We start from the raw sequence: 25,989 nt of genomic DNA, 5'->3' as shown, positions 1-25,989 counted from the left end.
CCCCCACACCACCACCACCTTTCCCCTCGGGGAACACATTTAGCACGAGCGTCTCCTATGCCAGCAAAGCAAAAACACGGTGAAATTCGCCTTCCCCCCCAAAACGGGAACACCCCCTTTCCCCACTGCATGGCGGCGAGGTTTCGGGGAAGGAAAGGAGAAGGAAAGGGGGGGGCATCTCCTCGTTATAACGGGGAAAATAAACGGGAAAAAAGGACCGGAGGAGAGCGGGAGGAAGGGAAGGGAGGGGGGGAGCTGCCAGCACGGCGGGAGGCGGGCACCGGGAACAAAAGCCCCGGCTCCACCGCAGCTCCCAGCGCCTTGCTGGCTCCCCTCAGGGGGCAGCCGCCACCGGGAGCCCCCCGCCCACCTTTCCCCGGTACCGGGGGGTGGTGGAGGAGAACCGGAGGGGCTGGAAAAAGAGGGTTGGGAAGGGAAAAAGGGCAAAAGAGCCCTGAGGGGACCCCCTCAGCGAGCAACGGGCGGCCTGGGACCGTGGCGCTGCCGCCGGGCCGGGCCCTGAGGTGAGGCGGCGGAGGAAGGCACCGGGAGCCGCGGGGAGCGCGGAGCCTCGGCGAGCAGGACCCACCTGCCCGGCCGTGCCCGGTACATCGAAGGGGGCTCCTCAGAGGCAGGGCCCGACCTCGGCTGCCTCCTCCTCCTCCTCCTCCTCCTCCTCTTCCTCCCTTCCCCTCCCCCTCCTCCCGGTGCCGCGCTCCGGTTTGTTTGGCGGCGGCGGCGGCAGCAGCGCTTCACAGGACCAAGATGGCGGCGCGCCGCACTGCTCATGCGCTACCGCCGCGGGGCACGCTGGGAGTTGTAGTCCCCTCGCTCCCCTCCCTTCCCCGGCTGAGATGGGAGAAGCGCGGGGGGGTGAGATGGACACAGGGTGTTTGCGCGCATGCGCTCTGCCGCGGGGTGTTCATGGGAGTTGTAGTCTTTCGCCGCACACACGCTGTTGTGGACGCGCTGCTGGCCGTCCCGCCATTGCCCGGCGGCTGGGGACGGGTGGCGAGAAGGGACAAAAAGCCCGCGCGCGTTGCTGAGGCGCTGAGGGAGCCCGAGGCGGCGGGCTGCGGGCTCGTCACGCCCCGCAGAGCTCGGGTTTTAACCGCCGACCGCTGTTTGGGCGAGGAAACGTGGCGAGGTGGAGGCTGTCCGGCCGTTTTCTGGCGTAAAATCGCCACCGGTTCGCTGTGGCGATCAGTCAGCCCGGTTCTGTGCAAATAAAGTGGTAATAAAGTGGTAATAAAGTGCGTGCCCCAAAAGCACCCAAAACACGGCTTCGTTTCACCTGCCCCGCAGCCCAAAGCTGTGAGGGATGGATCCGGAGGTCTGGGCCTGGCAGCACCCACGGGTGGTTCATCCGTGGTTTTCACAGAAAAAAAACAAAACAAAACAAAACAAAAAACACAATAAATTATATCTTCTGAACATTCCTTAGATCAGATTAGAAATAGGAAAAGAAACCATCTCCGGGGCGCAGCTGAGGCTTGAAGGCGATGTGGTGTCAGTTTGTGGCTGCCGTGTCACGGCAAGAAAGAAAAAAAAAAGCCTATTGGTAAAACAAAGAGAAAACAAACAAAAAAAGCCTGGTCACAAAACTTTCTGTGAGGCGATCGCTGAAAAAACAGACAACCGGGACAAGCTTTGGCCCCCGGGGCTTCATTTTTGCCATGTGCACTTGTTTTTTCCGCCCTTCGTCTCGCGGCTTTTCTGATTTTACGAAGGAAAAGTGCACCCTGGGGCTGGATGAAGAGGAGGGAAGGTGTCCCGCCTCGTGGCACCCATCCCATGGGTGTTCCAGCTTGCATAAATCTCCTGCTTTTGGGTCCACACCTGCACTAAACACACCCGTGCCCTGATTGCCTTACGGAAATTCGTTACCAGCTGCCTCACCCGCGGCGTGTCTTTTAACAGGAAATCACATAAAACGAAAGGAATCAAGCCTTTTTTTCTTTTTTTTCCACCTATATAATATGAAAGCTCCAGTGTGCGGAGGCTTCTGCTGGAAATGCCAGCAGGAGAAACTCCCTTTGTTCCCGTCTAGACGTTTTACTGGGGAAGTGTATAATGCAGTGCTCGGGAAGCTGGTGGCTTGCTCGAGAGAGGGCTCATTGATATGCTTCACAGCACTGCAAGGAAGGATTCTCGATGTCAGTGGCCACAAGGTAAATGCTGGCTACGGTGTCTTCCATAGTTCTCCAGGAAAAAATAAAAAATAATAATAAAAAAATCTTAGAAATGAGCAATCTCTAAGGCGCAGCCCAAATCTAAATTTTGCCCACAATTTGCAGCGAGGAAATAAAATCTCATTTTATAGTTTGCTTTCAGAAGGCCAGAAACAGCTGGAAGCTTTTTGAGGTGAAGACAAGGCGAATGGTGCGCTTTGATCAGCAACACCTATTTTCAGATCTGCAAGTGCTATTATTTCCACCTAACTACAGAAAAAAAAGAAAAATGTTTCTTCCCTGTGATCATTGATGAATGTTTTCTCACTTGCAATTTCCTATTGTTCTCCACAGCGGTATAAATCTCAAGTACCTGAAAATAATTATGCTGAATGGTACAGAAGAGCTAGCACAATTTTCCTTTTTTTTTCTTTTTCAATGCCTTCTTAAATAAGAAGTGGCTGAGGGCAAATAGTATCATCCCTGCATAATATTGCCTAACAAAACCAAATGCCATAAGCTTTGCACAGAGCTGAGGAAGAGGCAGACAAGGATGGTGCCAGAACTTGCACCTTTCCTTTGCAGATCAGAGGCTCCACTGCAAACCTGCCTGGAAATGTGACTTTTAGTACAATTATCCTGTTCAATATGAGCAGTGCTTAACAGAATAATATAGCCCTTTTGAGGTTTACTCATCAGTCATAACTGTGATGCTCTAGCAGAGAATCATTTTTATTGCATGAGGTGTTTAACAGCTGTCCCTTAAGTTTGTAGAGTAAATTGTTCCCTGAGCAAGAAACTACTTCAACTTTTTTTTTTTTTTTTTTTTTTTTTTTAGAAACAAAATATATCTAAGTTGTAAGATGAATGTTTTCTTGAAGTTTGTGTGTTGATGAATGCACTCTGTCCTCATACACACTCTCCAGTGAAATCTCTGCTAACAACACAGCTCACCTTTTCTCAGAGAAAGCATTAATAATGTGTTTTCTCAGCCTGGATCAGCAGTTTCATTAAACTTAATGAGATTGCTTAGGTAATTTTTTTTTTTTTTTTTTAGATCTTTGATTTTCTTCCAGATGAGGACTAAACTGGCCAATGGGATCAGGTTATTCCAGGCGAGGTATGACAAATGCACAGCAACACTCACATGAATACATATGTATGTGCTCAGGAAAATCATACACGCTTCATTTCCCTCTGTGCACAGAACAAAAGAGAGGTAAAAGCTGAGCCAGTTATGTATGAACTGCTTGAAGCTGTGACTGCCGTGTTTTCGCAGATGTCATAACACGATTTCCAAGCATACTTCTTATTTTCATTAAGAATAAAGACCCAGACAGAGAAGTATGCAGGAGAGGTCCAGAAAGTCTGAAGGCCAAATTCTGCCTGTAGTTACAGCAGCACAGTTGCCATTTACTTCAGACCCACCTACTCAGCTACAATCAATTGTCCATTACCTGTAACAATGGGGAGGCTGAGATACTGTGGACAAGGAAGAAAAGAAAACATAAATAATGAATCCTGAAAAGCATAAGAGGCTACCCTGACTCAGAATGACTGCATAGGGTATTTTAGCAATCCAGGGAGGCTGCCCAAATGAGGCCAATACTTGACAGAATTTCTTTACGTCCGATGAACAAAATGTCAAGAGTCTTCCAATTATATACTAAAAAAAATGAAAATAAAGACAGGGTGGTTTAGACTTCATTAGCACAGAAACATGGCTAAATGTCTCATGGGTGAAATTTTCTCAGCAAATTCATATGAAATAGACTGATTCATTGTGGGTAAAAGAAGAAAATGCAGAATGTGAAAATGCTAGCTTTTTTTATATATATATTCTTAGTTGCCTTCCAAAGGTTAATCATAGAACTATTAGGTTTGGAAAAGCCCTCCAAGATCACCTGTTCCAACCACCCCCTACCACCAATGTCACCACCAAGCCCTGTCCCCAAGCACCACGTCCAACCTCTCCTTGAACACCCCCAGGGACGGGGACTCCCCCACCTCCCTGGGCAACCCATCCCAAGGCCTGACCGCTCTTGCTGAGCAGAAATGTCTCCTCATTGCCAACCTGAGCCTCCCCTGGCACAACTCGAGGCCGTTCCCTCTGCTCCTGGCCCTGGTTCCCTGTGAGCAGAGGCCGCCCCCCAGCTCCCCACCCCTTCCTTTCAGGCAGTTGCAGAGAGCAATAAGCTCTGCCCTGAGCCTCCTCTTCTCCAGCCCAAACCCCCCCAGGTCCCTCAGCCGCTCCTCACAGGACTTGTGTCCCAGGCCCTTCCCCAGCTTCGGAGCCCTTCTCTGGCCACGCTCCAGGGCCTCGATGTCCTTCTGGGAGTGAGGGGCCCAAAGCTGAACCCAGCACTCGAGGGGCGGCCTCAGCAGAGCAGAGCCCAGGGGGACGAGCATCTCCCTGGCCCTGCTGGCCCCACTGCTCCTGACACAAGCCAGGATGCTGTTGGCCTTCTTGGCCACCTGGGCACCCTGCTGGCTCATATTGAGAAGATCATCAATCAGTAATGCAGGACCCATCACTTGGCCATGTTGGACCTCAGCCCTCTACCCATCAACCCATCCTGTCTAGCTCTCTCTGCAGGGTCTTCCTACACTCTGGCAGATCAACATGTCCCACCAATCTGGTGTCATCTGTAAACTTACTGAGGGTGCACTCAATTCCCTCGTGCAAGTCATCAATAAAGATATTAAAAAGGCTGGGCCCCAACACCAACCCCTGGAGAACACCACTGGTGACCTGCCACCAGCTGGATTTCACTCCGTTTGCCACCACTCCCTGGGCCTGGCCATCCAACCAATTTTTAACCCAGCAAAGCGTGTACATATCCAAGCCATGGGCTACTGGATTCTCCAGGAGAATACTGTAGGAGACTGTGTCAAAGGCCTTGCTGAAGTCTAGGTAGACTACATCAACATCCTTTCCCTCATTGTTCATAGAAGAGTCACCCGTTCACAGAAGGAGATGATGTTGGTCAGGGAGGACTTGCCTTTCATGAACCCCTGCTGGCTGGGCTGGATCCCTTTGTTATCTTGCACACGTTGTGTGATTGCACTCAAGATGACCTGTTTCATAAAGATGATCTGTTCCATGAATCACTTTCTTAGCTCTCATTACCTACATCCTCCGTTACTGATTGAGTCACCAGTTAAGGAGACCCAAAATTACAGCGCGCTTTCTGACTTTTCCAAAAGGAAAACAAGAGAGAAACTTGTTGACAGGAGCTCCATTTCACCTTATTTCCATGAGCAAGGCTCATGCAACTGTGCTGCCTGCCAGTTCTGCCCCAGGATAAGTAGTAAATCTACTGACAGTCCAACCAAATTCAACAAGTGACTCAGGAGCTGGTCATACAAACTGGTTCCTTAGGTATAAACGTGTCAACAACAGCTTGCTGTTTTCTTTCCTATTACAGCCAACTGACACAGATAAAACTGGAGTTCATTGGGACCTGGAGGATTCTTCATCTGACGGGGACCCACCGACAAGTTGTTTCACCTTTCTTGTGCCTCTGTTTCCCACTTTTATAAAGAATTTAAAAGCCTAATGGCAGACTGATATACAAGAGCCATGCATTATGATTGATAACAGCAAACTGCTCATCTTTTAAAGAAATTGCACAATTATATGTATTTAAGGATAATTTGTCCCCCTGAAGAAACAGTTCCAGTAAGAAATATAGTGACCACCAACAACTCCTACTTTGTTTCATATTCTCCAGGACCTAACAACCTCAGATCCCCTATTAGTTTAACTAATTTGATTCTCATCACTTACAGGCACTGCTCTAATTAATTACAGACTTTCTGGGAGCCTACATAATAATCCATGTTTCACTACGCTTCCCTCTAGCATGCAAGGCGATGGAAGGGAGAAGACAATGCGCTGTAGTTTCGGACCCAGCAGTGAGATGGCACAGCTCAGGGGAGAAGTGGTGATTTTCACTTGGAGAATGCAATTTGTATGCAGCCCAGGTCACCAGCAGCAAAGCTGTTCCTCTCAGCTCTTTGGGGGCTCGTACGAAACGAGCACAGCAGCCTCACTGCAGCTCATGCTGGATTATTAACTACACCTCGACTCACGCCACTACGAACTCCATTCTCGTTGTGGCACCCAGCTGACAGACTTGCATTGATCCAAGCTAGAACTGGACTGCTACAAACCCCGAAATACCCCTTTTCTTCAGAACAGTCTTCTGAGGGTAGAGCAGAAATAAAATCAGCTCGCTACTACAGGGCGAACACGCGCAGCTATTGCAGCTGCTGCTTTTCTGCTGTAAATTGTAAATTTTCAACTTTCCAGTTTCACACTGGTAAGTTCAAAAGTAAAATTGGAAAATCAAGAAAATGGTTTTATCAGACTGCTAGCAACCAAATTCCCACTACACTCTTATATTAAGATAACTGCAACATCATGGACAATTTAAAATTTTAGGGAATTTAAAGATATTTTAAAATATTATTATTAAAATTTATTATTAAAATATCTTCTATATTTTGTATAGGAGAGGAACAGTCAGCCCAGGTTCTAACAAAAGTGAAATCCTTTCTTGGTCAATTTTCTTGGCCTAGCCAACAGTTCACACTTCTCTTAAGAGATTATTCAGTGGCTCGATACATTTTCCTGACGTAAGCATCTCCATTTTAGTTTTATTCTGCCACCCTTAGACTCCTAAACTCTTTCTTCTTCCCTAAACCCTTTCCTGTCACATTTTTCTCCCGGCTAAGATAAGAACAGAAGCCTCAGCAACATTCAGGCGCTGGCAGCTTGCCAGAGGAGCCCTTTTATACACAGCCTTGTCAGATGCAGGGATTGTCACTGTGGGCCCAGGACTAGATGTACTTAAATCCGTAACAGTATTTCACCTTCTTTCCCTGAAGGTAGTTGTGCATTGCCAGTTAATAGAGGTTTTTGCCTGTTTTGAGCAAGACACGCTGTATTCAATGCATATGTTTATTTTGCAAATCTTAAGAACTTCAGTGCTGAAAGCAGCCAAATTCAGCAAGATTTAAACCCATCCAAACGCCACCTTGCGTCAAGTTAAGCACCCATTTAAACACTTCGCTACACTGAGGCAAAAAACTTGATTATATAACCTAAAATAATATTAAAAAAAAACTTCATCGTGTCACTCTGCAGCATGTCGAAGAGCAGATTAAAGCCAGTGCCCTCTGCAATCTAGAGAGATGGATGCTTATCTCCATTCTCGTTGTAGCATTCAATATGTGTTAAGAATGTATAAAGGAGCAAAGGCACTTCTCAAGAGAGAAAGCATGGAAAAAATCAAATTATTAAAGATATTGGTACACTGTAACTCGTGTCCTTTCCTGTGGCCACATACATGTACTGCAAACTGTGGGTAACACGGCTGCAATTTAGGGCATTTAACCCAGATTAGCATGCAGCAGAATTTAGCCACTATAGCAACTGATCCGTGTTGTATTTTAGGTAAGCTTGCACCTTCTCTCCAGCTGCACTTTTCACCCAGCACACTTGGCATTGCTTCTAAGCTGAAGTCAACTCGTGATTGAATGACTTGTTCCCAGTTTAGACATAAATATTTTTACAAGGCTGGATGCACTAAAAATGAATGCTGGAGAAGCAAGGGATTGTATCCACTGTAAAGGATATATTTGATCACGTTACAGAGACTGCACAACTAAAGCAGCTCCATTGACCGTAGGAGAAATAGTTAAAGAGTGCAATACCTAATGGCTGATGACACCAGGCATTTCCCTATCTGGACAGCCACTGTCCATATTTTTCCTAGCAATATGATCACTTATAAACTGTTTACGTCCAGCTGATTTTGGAGGATTCCATGCCAGAACACCTTCCAAGTGAAAATTTACTTAAACACACGGTATTGAGGCAAGATGAAAACACCCATGGAAAAGAAAAACACATTGGTGCAGAGTCTGCAGAATGGATTGATGAAGATATAGAAAAGAACTTGGCCAAATGGCAACATACCTTGTGGCACACGTATTAAACACACATCCGACAGTGCCTGATTAGCTACTATTTGTTTTGGAAGTTTTTCTGTCTCTATGTACTCATATCAATATATTGTGCAATCAAGACAAGGTATTGAGGAAAATCAAGGGCTGTAAATTAAGGTTAGCATCAACAATTAAAAATGAACGCCTGCACACAGGGGCAGATGGGCAGGAATTTGCTTGGTTGCTGCTTTGTGCATCTCTGCCAGGAAGCTAGATACGGCTCCGCCAGCATGCGCTGCCCACAGAGCAGCACAGAACGTTGCAATCGTCTGCTTTGGCTGGAGGAACGCTTCAGAAATTGCAGCAGCTGAGGTGGAAGTGAAGAGTGAGCACAAAGCATAACTGAGAAGGCTGCTTCCCACGTGGGGAAGAAGAGCTGTAGTCTAGAATACAGGCAGCTTGGAGTAAATAGCTCAGTACAGGTTATCTGGAAAGCTATGGCAGCACACAAAACCACATTATTTTGGCAGACCCTTACTGACACAGACTGCACCCTCGCTTAAAAGTTGAGTGGCACAAAGCCAATCACCCTCTGTGTTTTCCTGTATCGAAGACTTGATACTAAACCTTCAAAACCCAGTGTTCTTTGAATCAGCCACGACTTCCATGAAATGGATTCCAGTAAAACAGGGAAAATGCAATGGGAGATGGGTCTGATGACCTAAAATGTCATCCTAGATATTGTAACTATCATTTGCAAAAAGCTAACTGTGATGATGGTGCCAGGACTCTGCATTACTCCAATTTACAGTTGCAGTTATGTTGCGTGTACATCACCAGCATGGTCTCAGAGGTCCTCTTGTACGTAAGAATTGGTTATTCCCCACCTTTGCCTTCCAGTTCTCCAAAATCATAAGCAAGCCCTAGACATGAGGATCTTGCTTTTTCATCCTGCCATTACAAATTTCAGCCTGTCTCAAAGGGAGCACAGATACATCTGTGGGATTAACCTGATGTCTCTTCAGTTCTTACAGACAGGTCATCCCACCAACAATGCGGCTGTAGGGCTTGTGACAGGTTATGTAACAAAGAATCATTACAGCAAATTAGACTACAAATATTCTGTTGCAAAGCATTTTTAAAGTTTTATTAACAGGAAGCCTCCAGAACACCACAATCACACTTGAACGGTATTAGAAAATGAAGGCATACTAAGCTTCGCCTTGTCAAAGAGACACCCAGCTCATTTCCAGAAATACATTAAAGAGATTCTTTTGCAACCACTGTAATGTTACACAGAGTCCAGGATTTAAGAGACAGATAACTTTAAGAGGGGAGAAATGAAGCAATTAAAAATCTGTATGAACACACACAATTCCTTTAATAATTTATCCAGATGACTTGCACAATACTACTACTACAGTATGTGATCTCTATTAAATGTGAAGAGAATACAGAGATAAGTTTGGAAATGTAATTGTGAACAATACTTGAATAATCTAAAGTTTTTTAAAAAAATCAACATACAAATTATGCATTCAGTTTTCAGAGGCTACATGGAAAAGGTGTCAATGATGTCTGTACTCCACAACAGAAGCTAATTTTAAGAGAACATACTTTGAGTAATATTTTTTTGAAAACAATTGATTTTTGTTTCCGTTCAATGGAAATCACTTAAAAAATTGCTCTCCTTATAAAAGTACCATCCAGCAAACTTCAGTAAGTTAACTTTAAGCATAAGCCATTCCATCCACTTAATTAGGAAATCCTATATACATATATATACACATCCAGAACGTAACAGCTACAACATGCTTCTATGGTGATTGAAACGATAGAATATGAACTGAAGTTTTGACGAGAAGTAGCCATTTAGAAATACGTGCCAGGATTAATTTCTTTTTAATGCAGCCATTATAATCTTCTTGTTTGGCTTTTCAGAATCCTCAGAAGTAGGTTCTACACACAATTCCTCTGTTTGGTGAATCAATTTGAAAGGAAAAAGGCCCTTTGCTCTTGGGTAAAATAAACACACAATTTTGTTATTAATTAAGGGTGAAGAATTATTTTTTCACGCTGAATCAGGTTTCAAAAGTGTTTTTAAATTACAGAGCTTCACCTTAACATTGTACATTCATGCTCCTCAACTATTTCTTCAACCAAAAATGATCCTGCTCTCTCCTGCATGAGCATGAACATTCATGCAATATGCATAGGAAATCAAAGAACAAATTTACCTGAATTAGAACCGACCTATTAAAGATAAATGAGTGTATTTTAAAAAGTTACTTCTCACCTGATTAACTCTCTTAACAATGTTCAATGTATATGCATATTGTGATCGTCTAGAGAAGCAAGAGCAATTAGTTGCAGCTAAATGTATCTTTAGCATCAGTTTAAATTGACTACTCAAAACTACTCAAAAAGAATGATCAGAGCTGAGCTAGAATTCTGGCAAAGAATTAACATGCCAATAAATTCATGCTACTGAAATGAGTCCAACAAGATATGTTTTTATATTCCTAGTTTGAAGGGCATTTTGAAGGTTTCCTTACCTAAAAGACAATTTTTCTCCAACTCACACTAACAAAATACGTGGAAAAGTTTTGAGGCTGTCCAAAAGGAATCAAAATTTTTTTCCACATTTTTTTTTCCTTTAAACAAACAAACAACTTTATTCACTGTTTTGAAAGACACATTCTTTGCCTGTTTCATATATATAGATTATGTTTCCATAATCCCACTAAGTCTCCTTGTCAGGATTCTTCTCCCATGACTTTAAAGGTATGTAAGAGATGGCTACATCAAAGCTAAACTCTTGCACAACAGTGCTACTGTATCTGAAACAATTCTTGTTTGACATCACCATTTATACATTTCAGAGCTGCTGGGTCTAATTCCTCAAATTACCAGCAGGCCATTCTTGGTGAATGAGTCTCTTCTTCTAACTATCTACTTTTCTATTTCCTATTTTTTTTTAATTATTATTATTATTTTTTTTCCCTCTAAGCTCTGTTTTATTTTTGCCTATGATAGAGCTGATGAAGTCTTCACAGTAGGTATACTCCCTGTTTCATTTACTTTATTACTTATAATACTCTTTTTCAGCTCTTGGCTTGTCTCAATATCTGTCCAGGCTGTGGATTAACACTTCCCTAAAAGAGAAAACAGGATACACCAGATAAAAAGGTCATGACCTCATTCTGCAACTGAAGTTCATTTTTTAGGGTAAACTTACTCAATATAGCACATACTTGAACATTATTCATATTGTTTGAGTATTACTTATATTGTCTGTACAGTTTGCACTTGCAAACTATAAACTAGCTAAAACTATAATAAATCAACTTGTTTATCTAGTATCAAGTGCAGATTTCTTGATTTTAAGCACTGTGATTCTTGAAGGCACCACAGTTAAGTGAATAGAGGAATTAATTAATTAAATTGCCTCCCAGGGAAAGCAGGCTGTGCCAGCCAATGGAAGGAGCTGGGAACCAAGAGTGACCAGGATTAGCTAACTGACCACCAGCAATACTTAATTTTTATTTAAAATAAATAATAATAATAATAAAGGTATTAAAAGTAATTTTTGTGGCTTTAATGGATGAGTTTCATTAGTGAGATAAACTTCAGGGTGTGATGAGCCTGGAGAAAAGGAGGCTCAGGGGCGACCTTATCGCTCTCTACAGATACCTTAAAGGAGGCTGTAGTGAGGTGGGGGTTGGCCTGTTCTCCCACGTGCCTGGTGACAGGACGAGGGGGAATGGGCTAAAGTTGCGCCAGGGGAGTTTTAGGTTGGATGTTAGGAAGAACTTCTTTACTGAGAGGGTTGTGAGGCATTGGAACAGGCTGCCCAGGGAAGTGGTGGAGTCACCATCCCTGGAAGTCTTTAAAAGACATTTAGATGTAGAGCTTAGGGATATGGTTTAGTGGGGACTGCTAGCGTTAGGTCAGAGGTTGGACTTGATGATCTTGAGGTCTCTTCCAACCTAGAAATTCTGTGATTCGGTGATAAAACCTCAGGAGCCTGAATTTATTGGCCATGAGGAATTAACCCATTGGAGGGGGTTGCCACGTTAGTCTTCGCTCTTCCTCAGCCTACAGAGCGTCTACAAGCAGCCTAGAGCCTTAATTATTGATTAAGGAAGGATTAATTAGGGATTTAACCCCTTATTAACACCCCTAGGCCTTGCCCTCACCCCCCCACCCCCACTTTGCCTTCACCCGCCCTCTCCGCGCATGCGCCGCGCCCCTTCCCGCGCAACACCCCCCCACTTTTCCCATTACCGCGCAGGCGCGCGGCTCGGCGGGAAGCGCCCCCGCCGGCGCGCGGCGCCTTGTGGGAAGGAGGCGGCCCCGGCGCGCGCCCCGTCCCGGCGGTGAATCCTCCCGGCCGCTCACAGCACTGTGGAGCCGCTCCCCCCCCCCCCCCAACCGCCCCCCTCTTCATCTTCCTCCTCCTCCTCTTCCTCCTCCGCCCCCCCTGTCCCCCCCCCCCTTTCGGATTTAAAGGGGCCGCTTCCCTCCTCCTCCTCCTCCTCTATCGGCGTGGGGGGAGGGGGAGGGCTTTATTTATTTTATTTTTTTTAATTATTTTTTATTTTTTTTGTGGCCATGCCGAACTTCTGCGCGGCCCCCAACTGCACCCGCAAGAGCACGCAGTCCGACCTCGCCTTCTTCCGCTTCCCCCGCGACCCCGTCAGGTGAGGGGATGGGGATTTGAAGGGGGGGGGGGGGGCAGCTTCACCTCCTTTATTTTCTTATTTTTTTACCCCCACACCTCGCTAGCAGCTCGGCCTCATCCTAAAAGGGGGAAAAATGGGGAAGGGGGAGCGTTAAGGGAATAAAAAAGGGGTTGTGAGGAGCTGTGGGCTCCCGGTGGAGGCCGCCCGCCGTGTGGTGCCCGGGGCGGGGCGCTGCGGGACCCCCCGGCCTGAGGGGGGGAAGGGGGAGGGCGGCTGCGCATGCGCCGGGACGGCCGTTGGGTGCCCCCCCCGCAGTGAGGGGATGAGGGGAGATAAAGGGGTGAGGGGGGAGATGGGGGAGAGGGGATTTGGAGGGGGTGAGGGGGTGTGTGGGGGAGATGAGGGACTGGAGAGGGAGCTGAGGGTCTTTGGGGGGGTCTAGGGGGAGCTGAGGATGTGAGGGGGGGCCTGGGGGAGCTGAGGGTGTGTGTGGGGGTCTGGGGGGAGATGAGGTTGTTGGGTGGAGCTGAGAGTATGAGGAGGGGTTTTGGGGGGAGATGAGGGTGTGAAGGGGGGGGTCTGGGGGAGAGTTGAGGCTCTGTGTGTGTGGGGTGAACTGAGGGTATGAGGGGGGGGGTTGGGGGGAGCTGAGGGTGTGAGGAGGGGGACGTGGAGGGAGCTGAGGCTGTGGGGGGAGGTCTGGGGGAGATGAGGGTGTTGGGGGGAGCTGAGAGTATGAGGTGGGGGCCTCAGGGGGGAGCTGAGGTTGTGAGGGGGGTGTGGGGGACACTGAGGCAGGGGGAGGGAGCTGAGGGTTTGAGGAGGGGTCTGGGGGAAGCTGAGGGTGTTGGGGGGGAGCTGAGAGTATAAGGAGGGGGCCTAGGGGGGAGCTGAGGGTATGAGGGGGTGTCTGGGGGAGAGTTGAGGCTCTGTGTATGTGTAGGGGGCAGCTGAGGGTATGAGGAGGGGATTTGGGGGGTGCTGAGGTTATGAGGGGGGGCCTGGGGGAGATGAGGGTGTTGGGGGGGGAGCTGAGAGGATGAGGTGGGGCCTGGAGGGGAGCTGAGGGTGTAAAGGGGAGGATCTAGGGGGAGCTGAGGCTGGGGGGGGGCTGGGAGGAAGCTGAGGCTGTGGGGGGGGCTGTAGGGGGAGCTGAGGCTGGGGGAGGGAGTTGAGGGTGTGGGGGGGGCATGGAGGGAGCTGAGGCTGTGGGGGTGAGCTGAGGGTGTGTGTGGGGGGGGTCTGGGGGGAGATGAGGGTGTTGGGGGGGAGCTGAGAGTGTAAGGAGGGGGCCTAGGGGGGAGCTGAGGGTATGAGGGGGGTGTCTCGGGGAGAGTTGAGGCTCTGTGTGTGTGTAGGGGGCAGCTGAGGGTATGAGGAGGGGGTTTGGGCGGTGCTGAGGTTATGGGGGGGGCCTGGGGGAGATGAGGGTGTTGGGGGGGAGCTGAGAGGACGAGGTGGGGGCCTGGGGGGAAGCTGAGGGTGTAAAGGAGAGGGTCTAGGGGGAGGTGAGGCTGGGGGGGGCTGGGAGGAAGCTGAGGCTGTGAGGGGGGGGTGTAGGGGGAGCTGAGGTATAAGGGGGAGGTGAGGCTGGGGGAGGGAGTTGAGAGTGTGTGTGGGGGGGGGCATGGAGGGAGCTGAGGCTGTGAGGGGGGGGGGTCCTGGGGGAGATGAGGGTGTTGGGGGGGAGCTGAGAGGATGAGGAGGGGTCCTGGGGGGGAGCTGAGGTTGTGAAGGGGGGGGTCTGGGGGGAGTTGAGTCTCTGTGAGGGGAGTGTAGGGGAGCTGGGATTTGGGGGAGGCTGATGGTGTTGAAGGGGGGGCCTGGGAGGAGTTGAGAGTGTGAGGGGGGAGCTGAGGGTGTGTGTGGGGGGTGTAGGGGGAGCTGAGATTTTTTTGGGGGGAGAGCTGAGGGTGTGTGTGTGGAGGTCTGCGGGGAGCTGAGGCTGGGGGGTGGGACCTGAGAGTGTGAGGGGGGTTGTCTGGGGGGAGCTGAGGCTCTGTGGGGAGGTGTAGGGGGAAGCTGGGATTTGGGGGGGCTGAGGGTGTCAGGGGGTGCCTGGACATGGGGTCTGGGGGGACGCACGTGTGTGTGGGGGTGCGAAGGGGTGCAGGAACAGGGCCAGCGCTGCGTCAGGTGGTGGCAGCCCCTCGGTACCCTGAGGTGGTGGCACGTGGCGAGGACAGTCCTAATGAGGTGGGCTGGGACAATGGGTGAGAGGAGTGGGACAGGTGCAAGAAATAAATCCTGCGTTTAGGTGTAGAAATTCCTATGTAGAAGCTCACTGTGTCTAGCTGCCACCTCTTGACTTCACTTGCTCCTCGCACTTTTCGAAGGTGTTATCCCTAGAGCAGTGGCAGTTCTAACAGCAGGCAGTTAAGGCTGAACTTCCAGCGATGGACACGTGACACCTGCTGGTTTCCTCCAGGTGCTTGACACATCTGAAAGAAATACACAGAAATATATCCAAAAATGTGCATCATCTATGTTAAGTTAAACAACATAAATTACTGAAACATCCATAGAAGTAGATCAAGGATGTGGTTTTAGGCAGGGTGTACTGGCTTACGTGTCTACAAAGGCACTGGTAGGCGAGCTTTCTCTTTTCATGACTACTTCATAATCCCCGTGAAGTAGTTCAGGCTAAAATGATTAACATTCCTCTAAGGGAGTAGTAGAAAATAGGTAAAATCAACCCTGAAGGATGATCTAGGCAGTTTCTTTGCAGGGGAAGGAGAACCTATACCTGAGCTCTTTCTAGCGTTTTTTGTCTGCTGTGCTCTTAAAATATGCAGTTACAATGCTAGCTACGCTTTTTTCCCCTAATACCTTCTACTTTTTATATCCAAACCTGTAGCAAAATGTCCAAAATGATCGTATATTCAATTTAATAACTATTAACATGAACTGCAGCACTGCTCTGCAAGTAACTGTAGATGTCAGGCGATGTTACTGCTGCGGCCTTGCAGTGCTGCTTGCTGTCATAGAGACCTCTTACCCTCGTAGGTCAAATGGGAATGGGGAGCAAAGTTGTTCGTGCCAAAAATGTGGTTTGTTCTTGGCAGCTAACAGAATTAGAGTGAGTCTTGGAAACTTTTAATTAAAAAAAATCATTGAGAAATACATAATTCTAGGTGAATTGTCTGTACAACCTTACTGCTTTCAGGTTTTCTACAATAACTGAGTAATTGCCTTTACTTTTTTCCAATTCAGTGCTAAGAGCTCTAATCTTAGAGTCATTAAGGTTGGAAAAGCCCTCCAAGATCACCTGCTCCAACCACCCCCTACCACCAATGTCACCACCAAGCCCTGTCCCCAAGCACCACGTCCAACCTCTCCTTGAACACCCCCAGGGACGGGGACTCCCCCACCTCCCTGGGCAACCCGTCCCAAGGCCTGACCGCTCTTGCTGAGCAGAAATGTCTCCTCATTGCCAACCTGAGCCTCCCCTGGCACAACTTTAAGACTGGCTTCACTGCTTGTTGCTATCTGAGAAAAGCAAGAGCAGGTGCACAGGTTAGGCTTTGGAAAAGAACCAATCGAATGTAATGGGTTGTGTCTAGCATTTTCACATCAAACATGAGTGTAAGTAAGTAGGCAGCCTCTGTTATGCCAGTAAGGAAGGGTATTTTATCATTTCATGCAGCCCAGGCAGACGGTAGGATCTGTGTTTGTCATCGAAGGAAACCTCCTTAAAACTTGATGAATGGCATCTAAGCATTAGTGCAAAATACTGTGTTGGACTGCATTTTAATTTTTGCCAAATACTTTGCAACTGAAGCACTCGCACCACAGTGTACAGTGTGAGTTAGTTGAACGCTTAAACAGCGTTTTGTACCTAGTTTTATTCTAAAATCTTTCTAATTGCATGGTGTTATCCAAGCAGCACAGCTACGCTGTGTGTTTTCAGGCATCTGACCTCTTTTTTCTTTGTTCTTCTGCTCATTCTTTGGAGTGAATTTGTTGAGGAGCCAAACTCATAGATGGACTGAGGTGCCAATTGCAGTCTCAGATGGAGTTTGTATCCAAGAGCTTGGGTCCAGTCATTTAACCTCCACCATCTCCCTTTTATCCTGTGGCTACCTGAGAAAACATCAGCACTCCAGCCTTTGCCAGTAAAGTTTCCTAGACATCTGGAGCTTCATTTACTGATCTTTTGCTCCAGCAGGGTGAGGAGCCTGGTGCCTGTGCCTGATCAGGATCCACAAACTCAGGCTGTCCGTGCCAAAGCTTCTCTGGGACTCTGTGCTCAGAGTTGACCAGCCCAGAAGGCAGCAGCTGCTCTAATATAACTGGGAGAGAAGTCAGGAAGGGAGAGGTGTATTTGGAGGTTGATTTTATCTTTGTAAAACTCATTTCCTGAGACCATTCTGAGGAGCTTTTGGTATCTTTCTTGATCTGGTGCCTAGCTGCTGCTACCATCTTCTTAACTTGTTTTCTGGATGGCAACATCAGAGGTAAAGGGATTCAGGCTGACTTTGTCCACGACAACTATGGGGCAGTTCTGGGACGTGTGCTGCAGACACATTATTGCTGCCACCAGTTTGTTGCCGTGGGTTTGCCAGGAGGTGATTCAGAGGAGTAGTAACATGAGGAGCTTTGACTTTCCTCCGTGGTGGTCTTCCATGGCTTCCTTGAGTCCTTGGAGAGAGGCAGGTAAAAAATCTGCCAAGGTCAAGCTCTTGCTCTGGACTGAAGCCCTCACCGCAATAGGAAGGTTCATCAGCCTGTGTGGCAGCCCGATGTGATTACTTTTAATTAACTGGCTCGTAACTGGAGCAACTGCTCAAAGTACTAAAGCCAGATTCAGTATAATCTGCACATTAAAGGTGTCCCATGTGAGAGGTCCGTGTTTATGCTGCTTGGTGAAACGAAGAATGCAAGAGTGCAAGGTCCGTGCTGCCAAAAGGCTGAGCAAGAGAAGATATTTTTCTTTTAAGCCATAATTCAGGATATTATGTATAGATCTACAATAACAATCGGGTAGAAGTTATCCCTGTTTTATGGTACTTGTTGCCAGTGTTATTTTTATGTTTTGCATGAGCTAAAGTTACAATGCACAGACAGTGCAGGGAGCAGGATCCAAGATTCCTTTTTCACTTGCACAGTTGTCCTTTAGGTACTCAGTTAAAGTAGATGTGGTGGGGAATCCACACAGAGCTGTGGGTTTCTTCATTTAGGTCGCCCACCAAAACACCTGGAGAAACGACTGTCATCCCTAAATTATTGAAAAATCGCTCATTATTGTTCTCCTTCCTTGCTCCTGTGAGCAATAATTTCATTTTTGTAGTGAAAAAGAATAATAGATTTACTTATAGCTTCTAGCAATTTATTAGCTAAGAAATTTGAGTTGAAAAGCTGAAAAGTATGTAGCTGAGAGATGTGTTGTAAAGTACAGTAAGAATATAATGAAAATTCCTCGCTTTTCATGTAGCATTACTGTGATAGCATCAGGATTCCTTACCATGTAGCTGTCCCTGGCCTTCTTGTGTTTGACTGGGGGGCGATTTAGCCTAGAAGGACCGGGAGCTTCTGCAACCTCATTACGTAGTTAGAACAATGATCAAATCATCAGCTACATTCATGTGAAGGTTTTAATCATCTGTGTTTTCAGCTGTATTTCCTCATGTGCTGTTGTGGTCGATCTGTGATGCCACAAGGTGCGTGTACATGACAATAATGCTTCAGGGAATGATTTTTGCAGGACGGAAGTGATTGGGTTTATCTTTTAAATACTGAGATATTAATGGCTGCTGGAATCTTGTTAATTTATATGTGTATATTTACTGCACAGATAAAATAGATGGGTTGTACTGGAGTAGCTGTACAGAATCAGTCTGTGCGTGGTGTTGCTCAGAGGTAACTGTGCAGACCCCCTTGGGGGCAATACAAGCTGGCTAATACACTTGCATCAATTACTGAAAGTCATTTACTCACCAGAGGAAAAATTATCTTGGATATCTAAAAGGAGCGCTATTACTTGGTAAAATGTTTCTTTAGCTTTGTGTTGTTATCTCGGAGAACTAATCTAAAGCAGAAATAAATGTCATAAAAATCTAATGAAAACTTACTTCAGGCTTCGCTGTCTGTGGAATGGTTGCTTTTGAATTTTTATTATTTCACCTTCTGAAATTCAACTCTAAATTCCCAGGTGATCAGAATAGATAAGGAAAAATTCATTTTTTTTTTTTTTAAAGGTAGGCAGAGAATATTACTATTTTCATAGTGGTTTGAAAAACCATGGCTGTATCCATGGCTGTTTCTAGTCTACAAGCTTTTTTTTGAATATAATTCTTGTTCAGAATTAGATGGTTGGGCTTTGTGAGCAATTGCATTGCCATGTTGTATGTATGAGACAAAGGCAAGAGGGAGAAGATTCATGACTTTGCTGTTAAATGGTGGACAAAAGGAGAAAAACAGATTTTAAAAAAGATGTCATGGTACTTTCCAGGAGAAGGTGCACAGAGCTTTCCTCAGCCCTGCGTGGAGGGCAGGGATTGCTGTGCTCCAGTTGTGAGTAAGGTTTGAAATTGAAAGGGATTTTATTTAAACTGAAAACTAGTTTTTTCTTTTTGCTTACTTGCAGATGTCAAAGATGGGTGGAGAACTGTCGAAGGGCAGATTTGGAAGATAAAACTCCAGATCAACTCAACAAGCACTACAGACTGTGCGCTAAACATTTTGAGACTTCTATGATATGCAGAAGTGTGAGTAAAACCAAGCATTTGTTTATTGCACCTTGCAAAATGTAATTAAGGTTTTTAATCAGTATGCTGCATTTTAATCTTTGGTCCCTTGGGTACGTGGTCCCTGGGAAAATGAATCTCCTTGTCTTAATTGACATCCTTGTCATGGTCCAGGGCACCGCACAGACTCACAGATGTTTGTACTGGCACAAAGGATGAGGTGGAAATGAGCAGTTTGGGAAGAGAAACTGCTTCAGCTGATTTAATCTGTTTGTGGCCTTCATTGCAGTTCTTTCCTCTTGCAAAACCATGCTTATTTTGTTTACTGTCACTAGACGTTACAACATTATATAATGTATTCTGTGTAAGAATGTAAGCTTGCATACCCCTAATTACTTAAAATCACTAATGTGCTGTTACCGAAGTGAGTATGTGGTGTAATTCAGTTAAATTGCACTCGGCTGTGACCATGAGGTTTACGCACACCGTATGTTTGTCAGGCTTCTGGTTCCTGCTGTATTCTATCCAGTTAAATCATGTTACTGTTTCCTGTTAATGAAATAATAGCTTTCAATTCTTCTTGTTAAACTGATGCTGATTTTAATAACTTGCTTAGCAGTAGGAACCAATGGATTTGTGGCTTTGTACCAAGTCTTGATTTCTAGGCTGAAAAAGTCGGTTCTGTGGGGTAATTAAAATACGTAGGTCAAACTTGGAGCCCCCGTTGGTATTACACGTGACAGGGTCTCTGACTAGGCAGCTTCCCAGAAACAAACCAACAGATGAATATTGGAAGAAATTCTGAATGTGAAATGAAGCTTTGTGAAACTCTGTTTGAAATCCACTTCAGTCTAATGACATGTAGAAACACGATCAGTCAAAGGTCTGTGCTTGATGGAAATGGTCCAGTTTAGATGACACAAGTTCACAGCATATTCAAATACATGTTATTTAAAACACTTTTAACTGCTAGAAACATTTATATGACCACATGGAAGCCTTCCTCCTACTCATTTGACAGATGTGTTTTCCTTCAGTATGGTCATTCACTGGAGTTTCTTGTGGATATGCATAATTTGACATAAAGAAGCAGATGAACGTTTTCATTGTGAAAATGTTTGTGTGATTGTTTCTAGAACTGTGAAACAAGTGATGATAAACAAAGCACTAGTAATAAGCAGTTTCCTTTCTGAGGCATAGGTGTCTCTATATCCAGAATATTTATTTTGTTAGAAATTTTAATATTCAAGTAAATTGAAATTATGGCATTGGGGATCTGTGACGTGAATACAAAGGGGAAGAAAAAGTAGTAGTGCTTTGTTTTCTTTTTTTAAAAAACCTCTTCTAATTTTCAGTGTTCTCATTAAATCTCTGAAATGTGAATTGCATAGCACAACTTCCTATTTGTTCTGATGCATCAGAAAGTGAAAATAATAAACCGGAAAAAAATTCTGTGTACCCACCAAATTTTATAGGCTCTTTGTATGCACATCACAAAAAACATGAAATTACACAGAGGCCGTGGGGTTTTCTTTTGTCCATGATGTCTGAAAAACACAGAATTTCAGAGGCCATGCTCATTTCCTAAAGGCATCGCTAATCTAGATGTCTCTTCACAGAGTCCTTACAGAACAGTTTTACGGGATAATGCCGTGCCAACTATATTTGATCTTACAAGTCACCTGAACAATCCCCACAGCAGACACAGAAAAAGGATAAAAGAGCTGGTAAGTTTTTTTATGTAAGGTTTTTTGTTTTATGTTATAAAAGTGAAGGCAAGGAAGTTTATATGAAACTATATAATGCCTAATAATACGTAGCACTGGCGTGTTTGCGGTTTCTGTGCTGCTATTCTGGTGTAATTTTGCTGATAGTAAGTTAAATACCCAAGTATTGCACTGGTAGAACTCTTACCTACTCAGAAAAGTTTAATAAAATAATTTGGAAGATGAGAACTGATTCTGTCTTCGAAAGCAAGCGTATAACTTCCTTTTACTTGTTAATGCAGCGCTAACTGAATACAACTTAGGCATGCTACCCTGAAATTCTTGCTATATGATGACTGATCTTCAGTTTGCCTGATACTCCTCTGAAGTCTGCAGTAATTCAGACGTGCATGTTTTAGCTTATTGTTTTCAAAAGATGATCATGTGTAAAACCAAGATCAAGCAGTTTCTCGGGTAATTGTGACTTGTCAATGGCTCTTTTGTGTCATTTACACAAAATGTCTATGGATCTCTGGATTTAAGTATATTGAAAATTATGAGGAATTCAACTCCTAAACTCAGCTTGTATGTCAGAGAAATATGATTTTTAAATATTTCTTCATGAGTTTAATAAGTCTGTTGTTTAACTGAATCTTAGGAAACGATTAAGACAGTTCTTTCTGTTGGCATAGTGCGTGTTCCTACTGAAACAGAATTCCTTAATGAAATGAATTTGCTCATAATTCAGATTCAACAAACTCCTAATACAAGTATGGGAACCTTAGTAGTAGCAACAAAGTATTCCTTTGTTGTTAGTAGTTATGTTGTGACAGCAATAAACTACCTAAAGAACCTCCTTCTCTTAGACCTTCTAGCACTTTTTAACTATTAAAAATCTCAATATGGTTTCATCTACAATATTCGTATCTTTGATGTGTTTTAGTATCTTAAGGTCATGTGGTAGACATTGACATCAATTTTATTTTATTTTTTTTAAGAGTGAAGATGAAATAAGAACACTGAAGCAGCAAAAGAGTAAGTGGGCAAAATAATTGTTTGAAAAACTTTATGTTGAAAAATTTAAGGCTAATAAGGTAACGTAAAAAATGTAACTTTAAGTTTATGTATAGCAGGAGGATAATTGAGTTGCTGCTTGATTCAAGTAGCCAGTCTAAACTCATTCCAACTCATTCACTTTTCAAGTGGAAACATTGTCTCAACTCCAGTAACTTAATGGTAATGGGGATAGTAGGGAAAAGCAAATATTATGTTTTAGTCATGTTATCTTAACACGGTATTTTACGTTTTGTAGTTGATGAAGCTTTTGAACGGGAACAGGCAACCCAAGAGCTGAATGAAAGCAATGCACAGAACACTGTCTCAGAGGAAGGCGGGGAAGAGCAAGAAGAAGAAGCCACTCCTTTAACACTGGAAGAAAGAGAAAACAAAGACTACCTTAAATCTTTGTTTGAAATTTTGATCCTAATGGGGAAACAAAATATTCCCTTGGATGGCCATAATGCTGATGAGCTTCCAGAAGGTATTTTTGCCTCAGATAACTTTCAGGCTCTGCTGGAATGTAGAATAAATTCTGGAGATGAAGTTCTGAGGAAACGGTTTGAGATGACTGCGGTCAATCTGGAGTATTGTTCAAAAACTCAGCAGAAACAAATGCTTGAGATCTGTGAGAGCTGTATCAGAGAAGAGACATTGAGGGAAGTAAGAGACTCGCACTTCTTTTCTATTGTTACTGACGAAGTGGTAGACATAGCAGGAGAGGAACACTTGCCAGTCTTGGTGAGATTTGTTGATGATTCTCACAATCTACGAGAAGAATTCATTGGGTTTTTACCTTATGAGGCTGATCCTGACATTTTAGCTGTTAAGTTCCATACGACTATTACTGAAAAGTGGGGACTAAACATGGAGTACTGTCGAGGTCAAGCCTACATTGTCTCCAGCGGGTTTGCTTCTAAAATGAAAGTTGTGGCTACAAGACTCTTGGAGAAGTATCCGCAAGCCGTTTATACGCTGTGTTCCTCTTGTGCCTTAAACGTCTGGTTGGCAAAATCCGTTCCTGTTGTTGGAGTTTCCACGGCACTGGGAACAATCGAGGAAGTTTGCTGTCTTTTTCGGCAGTCCCCGCAGTTGCTGGAAGAACTGGACAATACAATTTCTGTTCTTTTTCAGAACAATAAGGAGAAGAGCAATGAGCTGAAGGAGATCTGCCGTTCTCACTGGACAGGCAGGCACGATACTTTTGAGGTGTTAGTGGACCTCATACAAGCCTTGGTGCTGTGTTTGGATGCGGTAAACAGTGACACGTCTGTCAGGTGGAACAACTTCATTGCCGGTCGAGCATTTGTACTTTCAAGCGCAATAACGGATTTTGACTTCATTGTGACTATTGTAATTCTGAAACATGCTCTGTCTTTTACGAGAGCATTTGGAAGAAATCTCCAGGGGCAAACGTCAGATGTGTTCTTTGCAGCTAGCAGCCTAACGGCGGTGTTGCATTCTCTGAACGAAGTGGTGGAGAATGTCGACGTTTACCATGAGTTTTGGTTTGAGGAAGCAACAAATTTGGCTACAAAACTCGATGTACAAATTAAACTCCCTGGAAAATTTCGCAGAGCACAACAGGGTAACTTGGACTCTGAGATAACATCAGAGAATTACTACAAGGAGGTCCTTAGTATCCCCACGTTGGAACATATAATTCAAGAATTAAAAGATATATTCTCAGAACAACATTTAAAAGCTCTTAAATGTTTATCATTAGTGCCCTCAGTCATGGGTCAGCTCAAATTCAATACGTCTGAGGAGCATCACGCTGACATGTACAAAAATGACTTGCCTAATCCGGACACTCTCTCTGCTGAGCTTCATTGTTGGAGAATCAAGTGGAAGCACCGAGGGAAAGATATTGAACTTCCATCTACTATTTATGAAGCACTTCACCTGCCTGACATAAAGTTTTTCCCTAACGTTTACGCATTGCTTAAAGTCTTGTCCATACTTCCAGTGATGAAGGTGGAAAACAAGAAATACGAAGTAGGACGGAAGCGCTTAAAGGCATACCTGAAAAACACCTTGACAGAGCAAAGGTCCAGCAACCTAGCTTTGTTAAACATAAACTTTGATATAAAACACGACCTAGATTTAATGGTGGACACCTACATTAAACTCTATCCAGATAAAGTTGAATTTCAAGAAGACTTTATTCCCTCAAACAACTCCGAAGTAACAAAAGATGCTTAATTTTTTAAGCTCTAGCCAGCCTGGTGAAACAGCTTTTTGCTCGCTGGGTTTCAAGGCTGAAGGAAAGGCTGACTTTGAAATCCCAATAAATAAACACACAAATAAATAAATTACTGCAAATGTATTTCCATTTTAGGTCTCAATTTAAGAAGGTGTGGTCCGTGACCCAAATCACGTTTTGTTAGTCTGCATTAAATATGTGATGTGAACAAACAAGCCTGAAAATAAGCCCATGCTCTTAGCAGAAGTGCTTTCTGCATCTGATCGACTTAACTAGGTACTTACTTTGTTGCATCTTGGCAAAAGAACGTTGTGGTGATGTAGATCTGATGGGGCTGTTACATATTTGCTCATGAATTAGGGTAAGAAAAAAAACTGAAAATGTTAAGGGTATAATCCATTTCACTTCTGTTACTTAGAGATTTTTTTTCGTAAACTTGTCTTTAACTGATGTGCATTCAATTGGCATTTTGGAGAGTGAATCCAGCAACCGCACAAGCCTCATGCTGTGGACTGGTCTTTGTGTAAAGCGAATGTTGGTGGTACAGAGGTACGTTTAAGGTTTCACTGGAAGAGTCAACCTCTTTAATCTCTTGACTGTTTACATTCCTTTGTGTGAGACACACAACCTTTTTCTTTAGGCTTTTAACAGGCATGGCAGGAGTAATGAAATTCCTTAAAGACACTAAAAATCAAGATTATTCCAAAAAAAACACATTGAAGTCTGTTTGTTCAACGCAAAAAATGTGCATCTTATTATTTGTTTACTTGTAAACTCACCCTGGAAAGAATAAAATAAAAGTTTGCTGTTTGTCTAGAAGTAAGATTGAAAATACTGCTGATATTTTTGGCAAGAATAAAACATTTTTGTACAGTTTAATGCAATTTAAATAAAATGTGAATTGCTTTTTATGTAGTATTGAATTTATTAGTAAAGTAGTGCCTCTTTAAGAATGCCTATGCTTTTGTAAGGTACCTTTTAGTTTTTATTGTTGTTTTCACAATCCTAGTGAGTGGCATTGTCTTAAGACACGAGAAAAAAATGTGTAATAGTGCTTATGGTCTGTTGGTTCTGCTGAAGGTTTTTTTTTTAAACTATTTTGGGATGGTTCTAAATACAGAGCTTTTAATTGTGGAAACTTTGTCCAACTGAAACACTGACAGGTGGAAATGGCTTACGTTTGAAATGGCTGAGAAGTTAGCAGTTTTGCAGCTATCCTGATGCATGCCAATTTTATCACTTAGTTGTCCTTTTATGTACTTGCTTTCCTGTTACAGTGGAGAAAAACTCCAGCAACAGAAAACTGCTTGTAGAGACTTGGATAAAATACAACTCTCAGGGTATTAGCACAGTCAAACAATAAGAATAAATTTGAAGAAAAGAAAACAAAACACTTGAGTTACAACAAACTTAGATATTAAAGTGGCTGTGTGTGTCTTAATGCTTTCAGGAGCTTTTATTTACATGGGAGTAGTTAAAAATTACTCTTTTAAAGCGTTTATCTTTTCTTCCCCTGCTATTTGT

General features: G+C 44.4%; 2 protein-coding genes across 15 annotated transcripts in view; one reads left to right on the top strand and one right to left on the bottom strand.

Annotated features, from left to right (window-relative positions):
* The window catches only part of EMSY (EMSY transcriptional repressor, BRCA2 interacting), a 39,691-nt gene extending 38,954 nt beyond the window's left edge, over window positions 1-737 (bottom strand). For all 13 annotated transcript variants that reach the window (XM_084506081.1, XM_084506073.1, XM_084506085.1 and 10 more), the window contains exon 1: window positions 590-737. The gene's annotated coding sequence lies outside the window, so the exon portion shown is untranslated. The remainder of the gene's footprint in view (window positions 1-589) is intronic.
* An 11,866-nt stretch (window positions 738-12,603) lies between these two features.
* Window positions 12,604-25,376, top strand: THAP12 (THAP domain containing 12). 2 transcript variants are annotated; one of them, XM_084512212.1, is made up of 5 exons: window positions 12,604-12,829; window positions 19,398-19,518; window positions 21,117-21,224; window positions 22,202-22,238; window positions 22,516-25,376. In XM_084512212.1, exons 1-5 carry the CDS (start codon window positions 12,741-12,743, stop codon window positions 24,462-24,464), a joined length of 2,304 nt encoding a protein of 767 aa, XP_084368338.1. In that variant the 5' UTR covers window positions 12,604-12,740; the 3' UTR covers window positions 24,465-25,376. The 2 variants fall into 2 exon arrangements, with proteins under 2 accessions (XP_084368338.1, XP_084368339.1); XM_084512213.1 differs by lacking the exon at window positions 12,604-12,829 and adding an exon at window positions 15,128-15,239.
* Window positions 25,377-25,989: the final 613 nt, after the last annotated feature.

Source organism: Aythya ferina (assembly GCF_964211825.1).
Source record: "Aythya ferina genome assembly, chromosome: 1".
Classification (NCBI taxonomy): domain Eukaryota; kingdom Metazoa; phylum Chordata; class Aves; order Anseriformes; family Anatidae; genus Aythya; species Aythya ferina.
Note: the sequence above shows the minus strand (reverse complement) of the source record. Positions and strands in the feature narration are given on the sequence as shown.

What these genes read in the sequence shown, in the direction of transcription:
- THAP12 (XM_084512212.1), top strand. Translation starts at nt 12,741, where the DNA reads ATGCCGAACTTCTGCGCGGCCCCCAACTGCACCCGCAAGAGCACGCAG. An exon ending in CTTCTATGATATGCAGAAGT is followed by an intron (nt 19,519 to 21,116) that starts GTGAGTAAAACC and finishes GTCTCTTCACAG; the next exon opens with AGTCCTTACAGAACAGTTTT. An exon ending in GAAAAAGGATAAAAGAGCTG is followed by an intron (nt 21,225 to 22,201) that starts GTAAGTTTTTTT and finishes ATTTTTTTTAAG; the next exon opens with AGTGAAGATGAAATAAGAAC.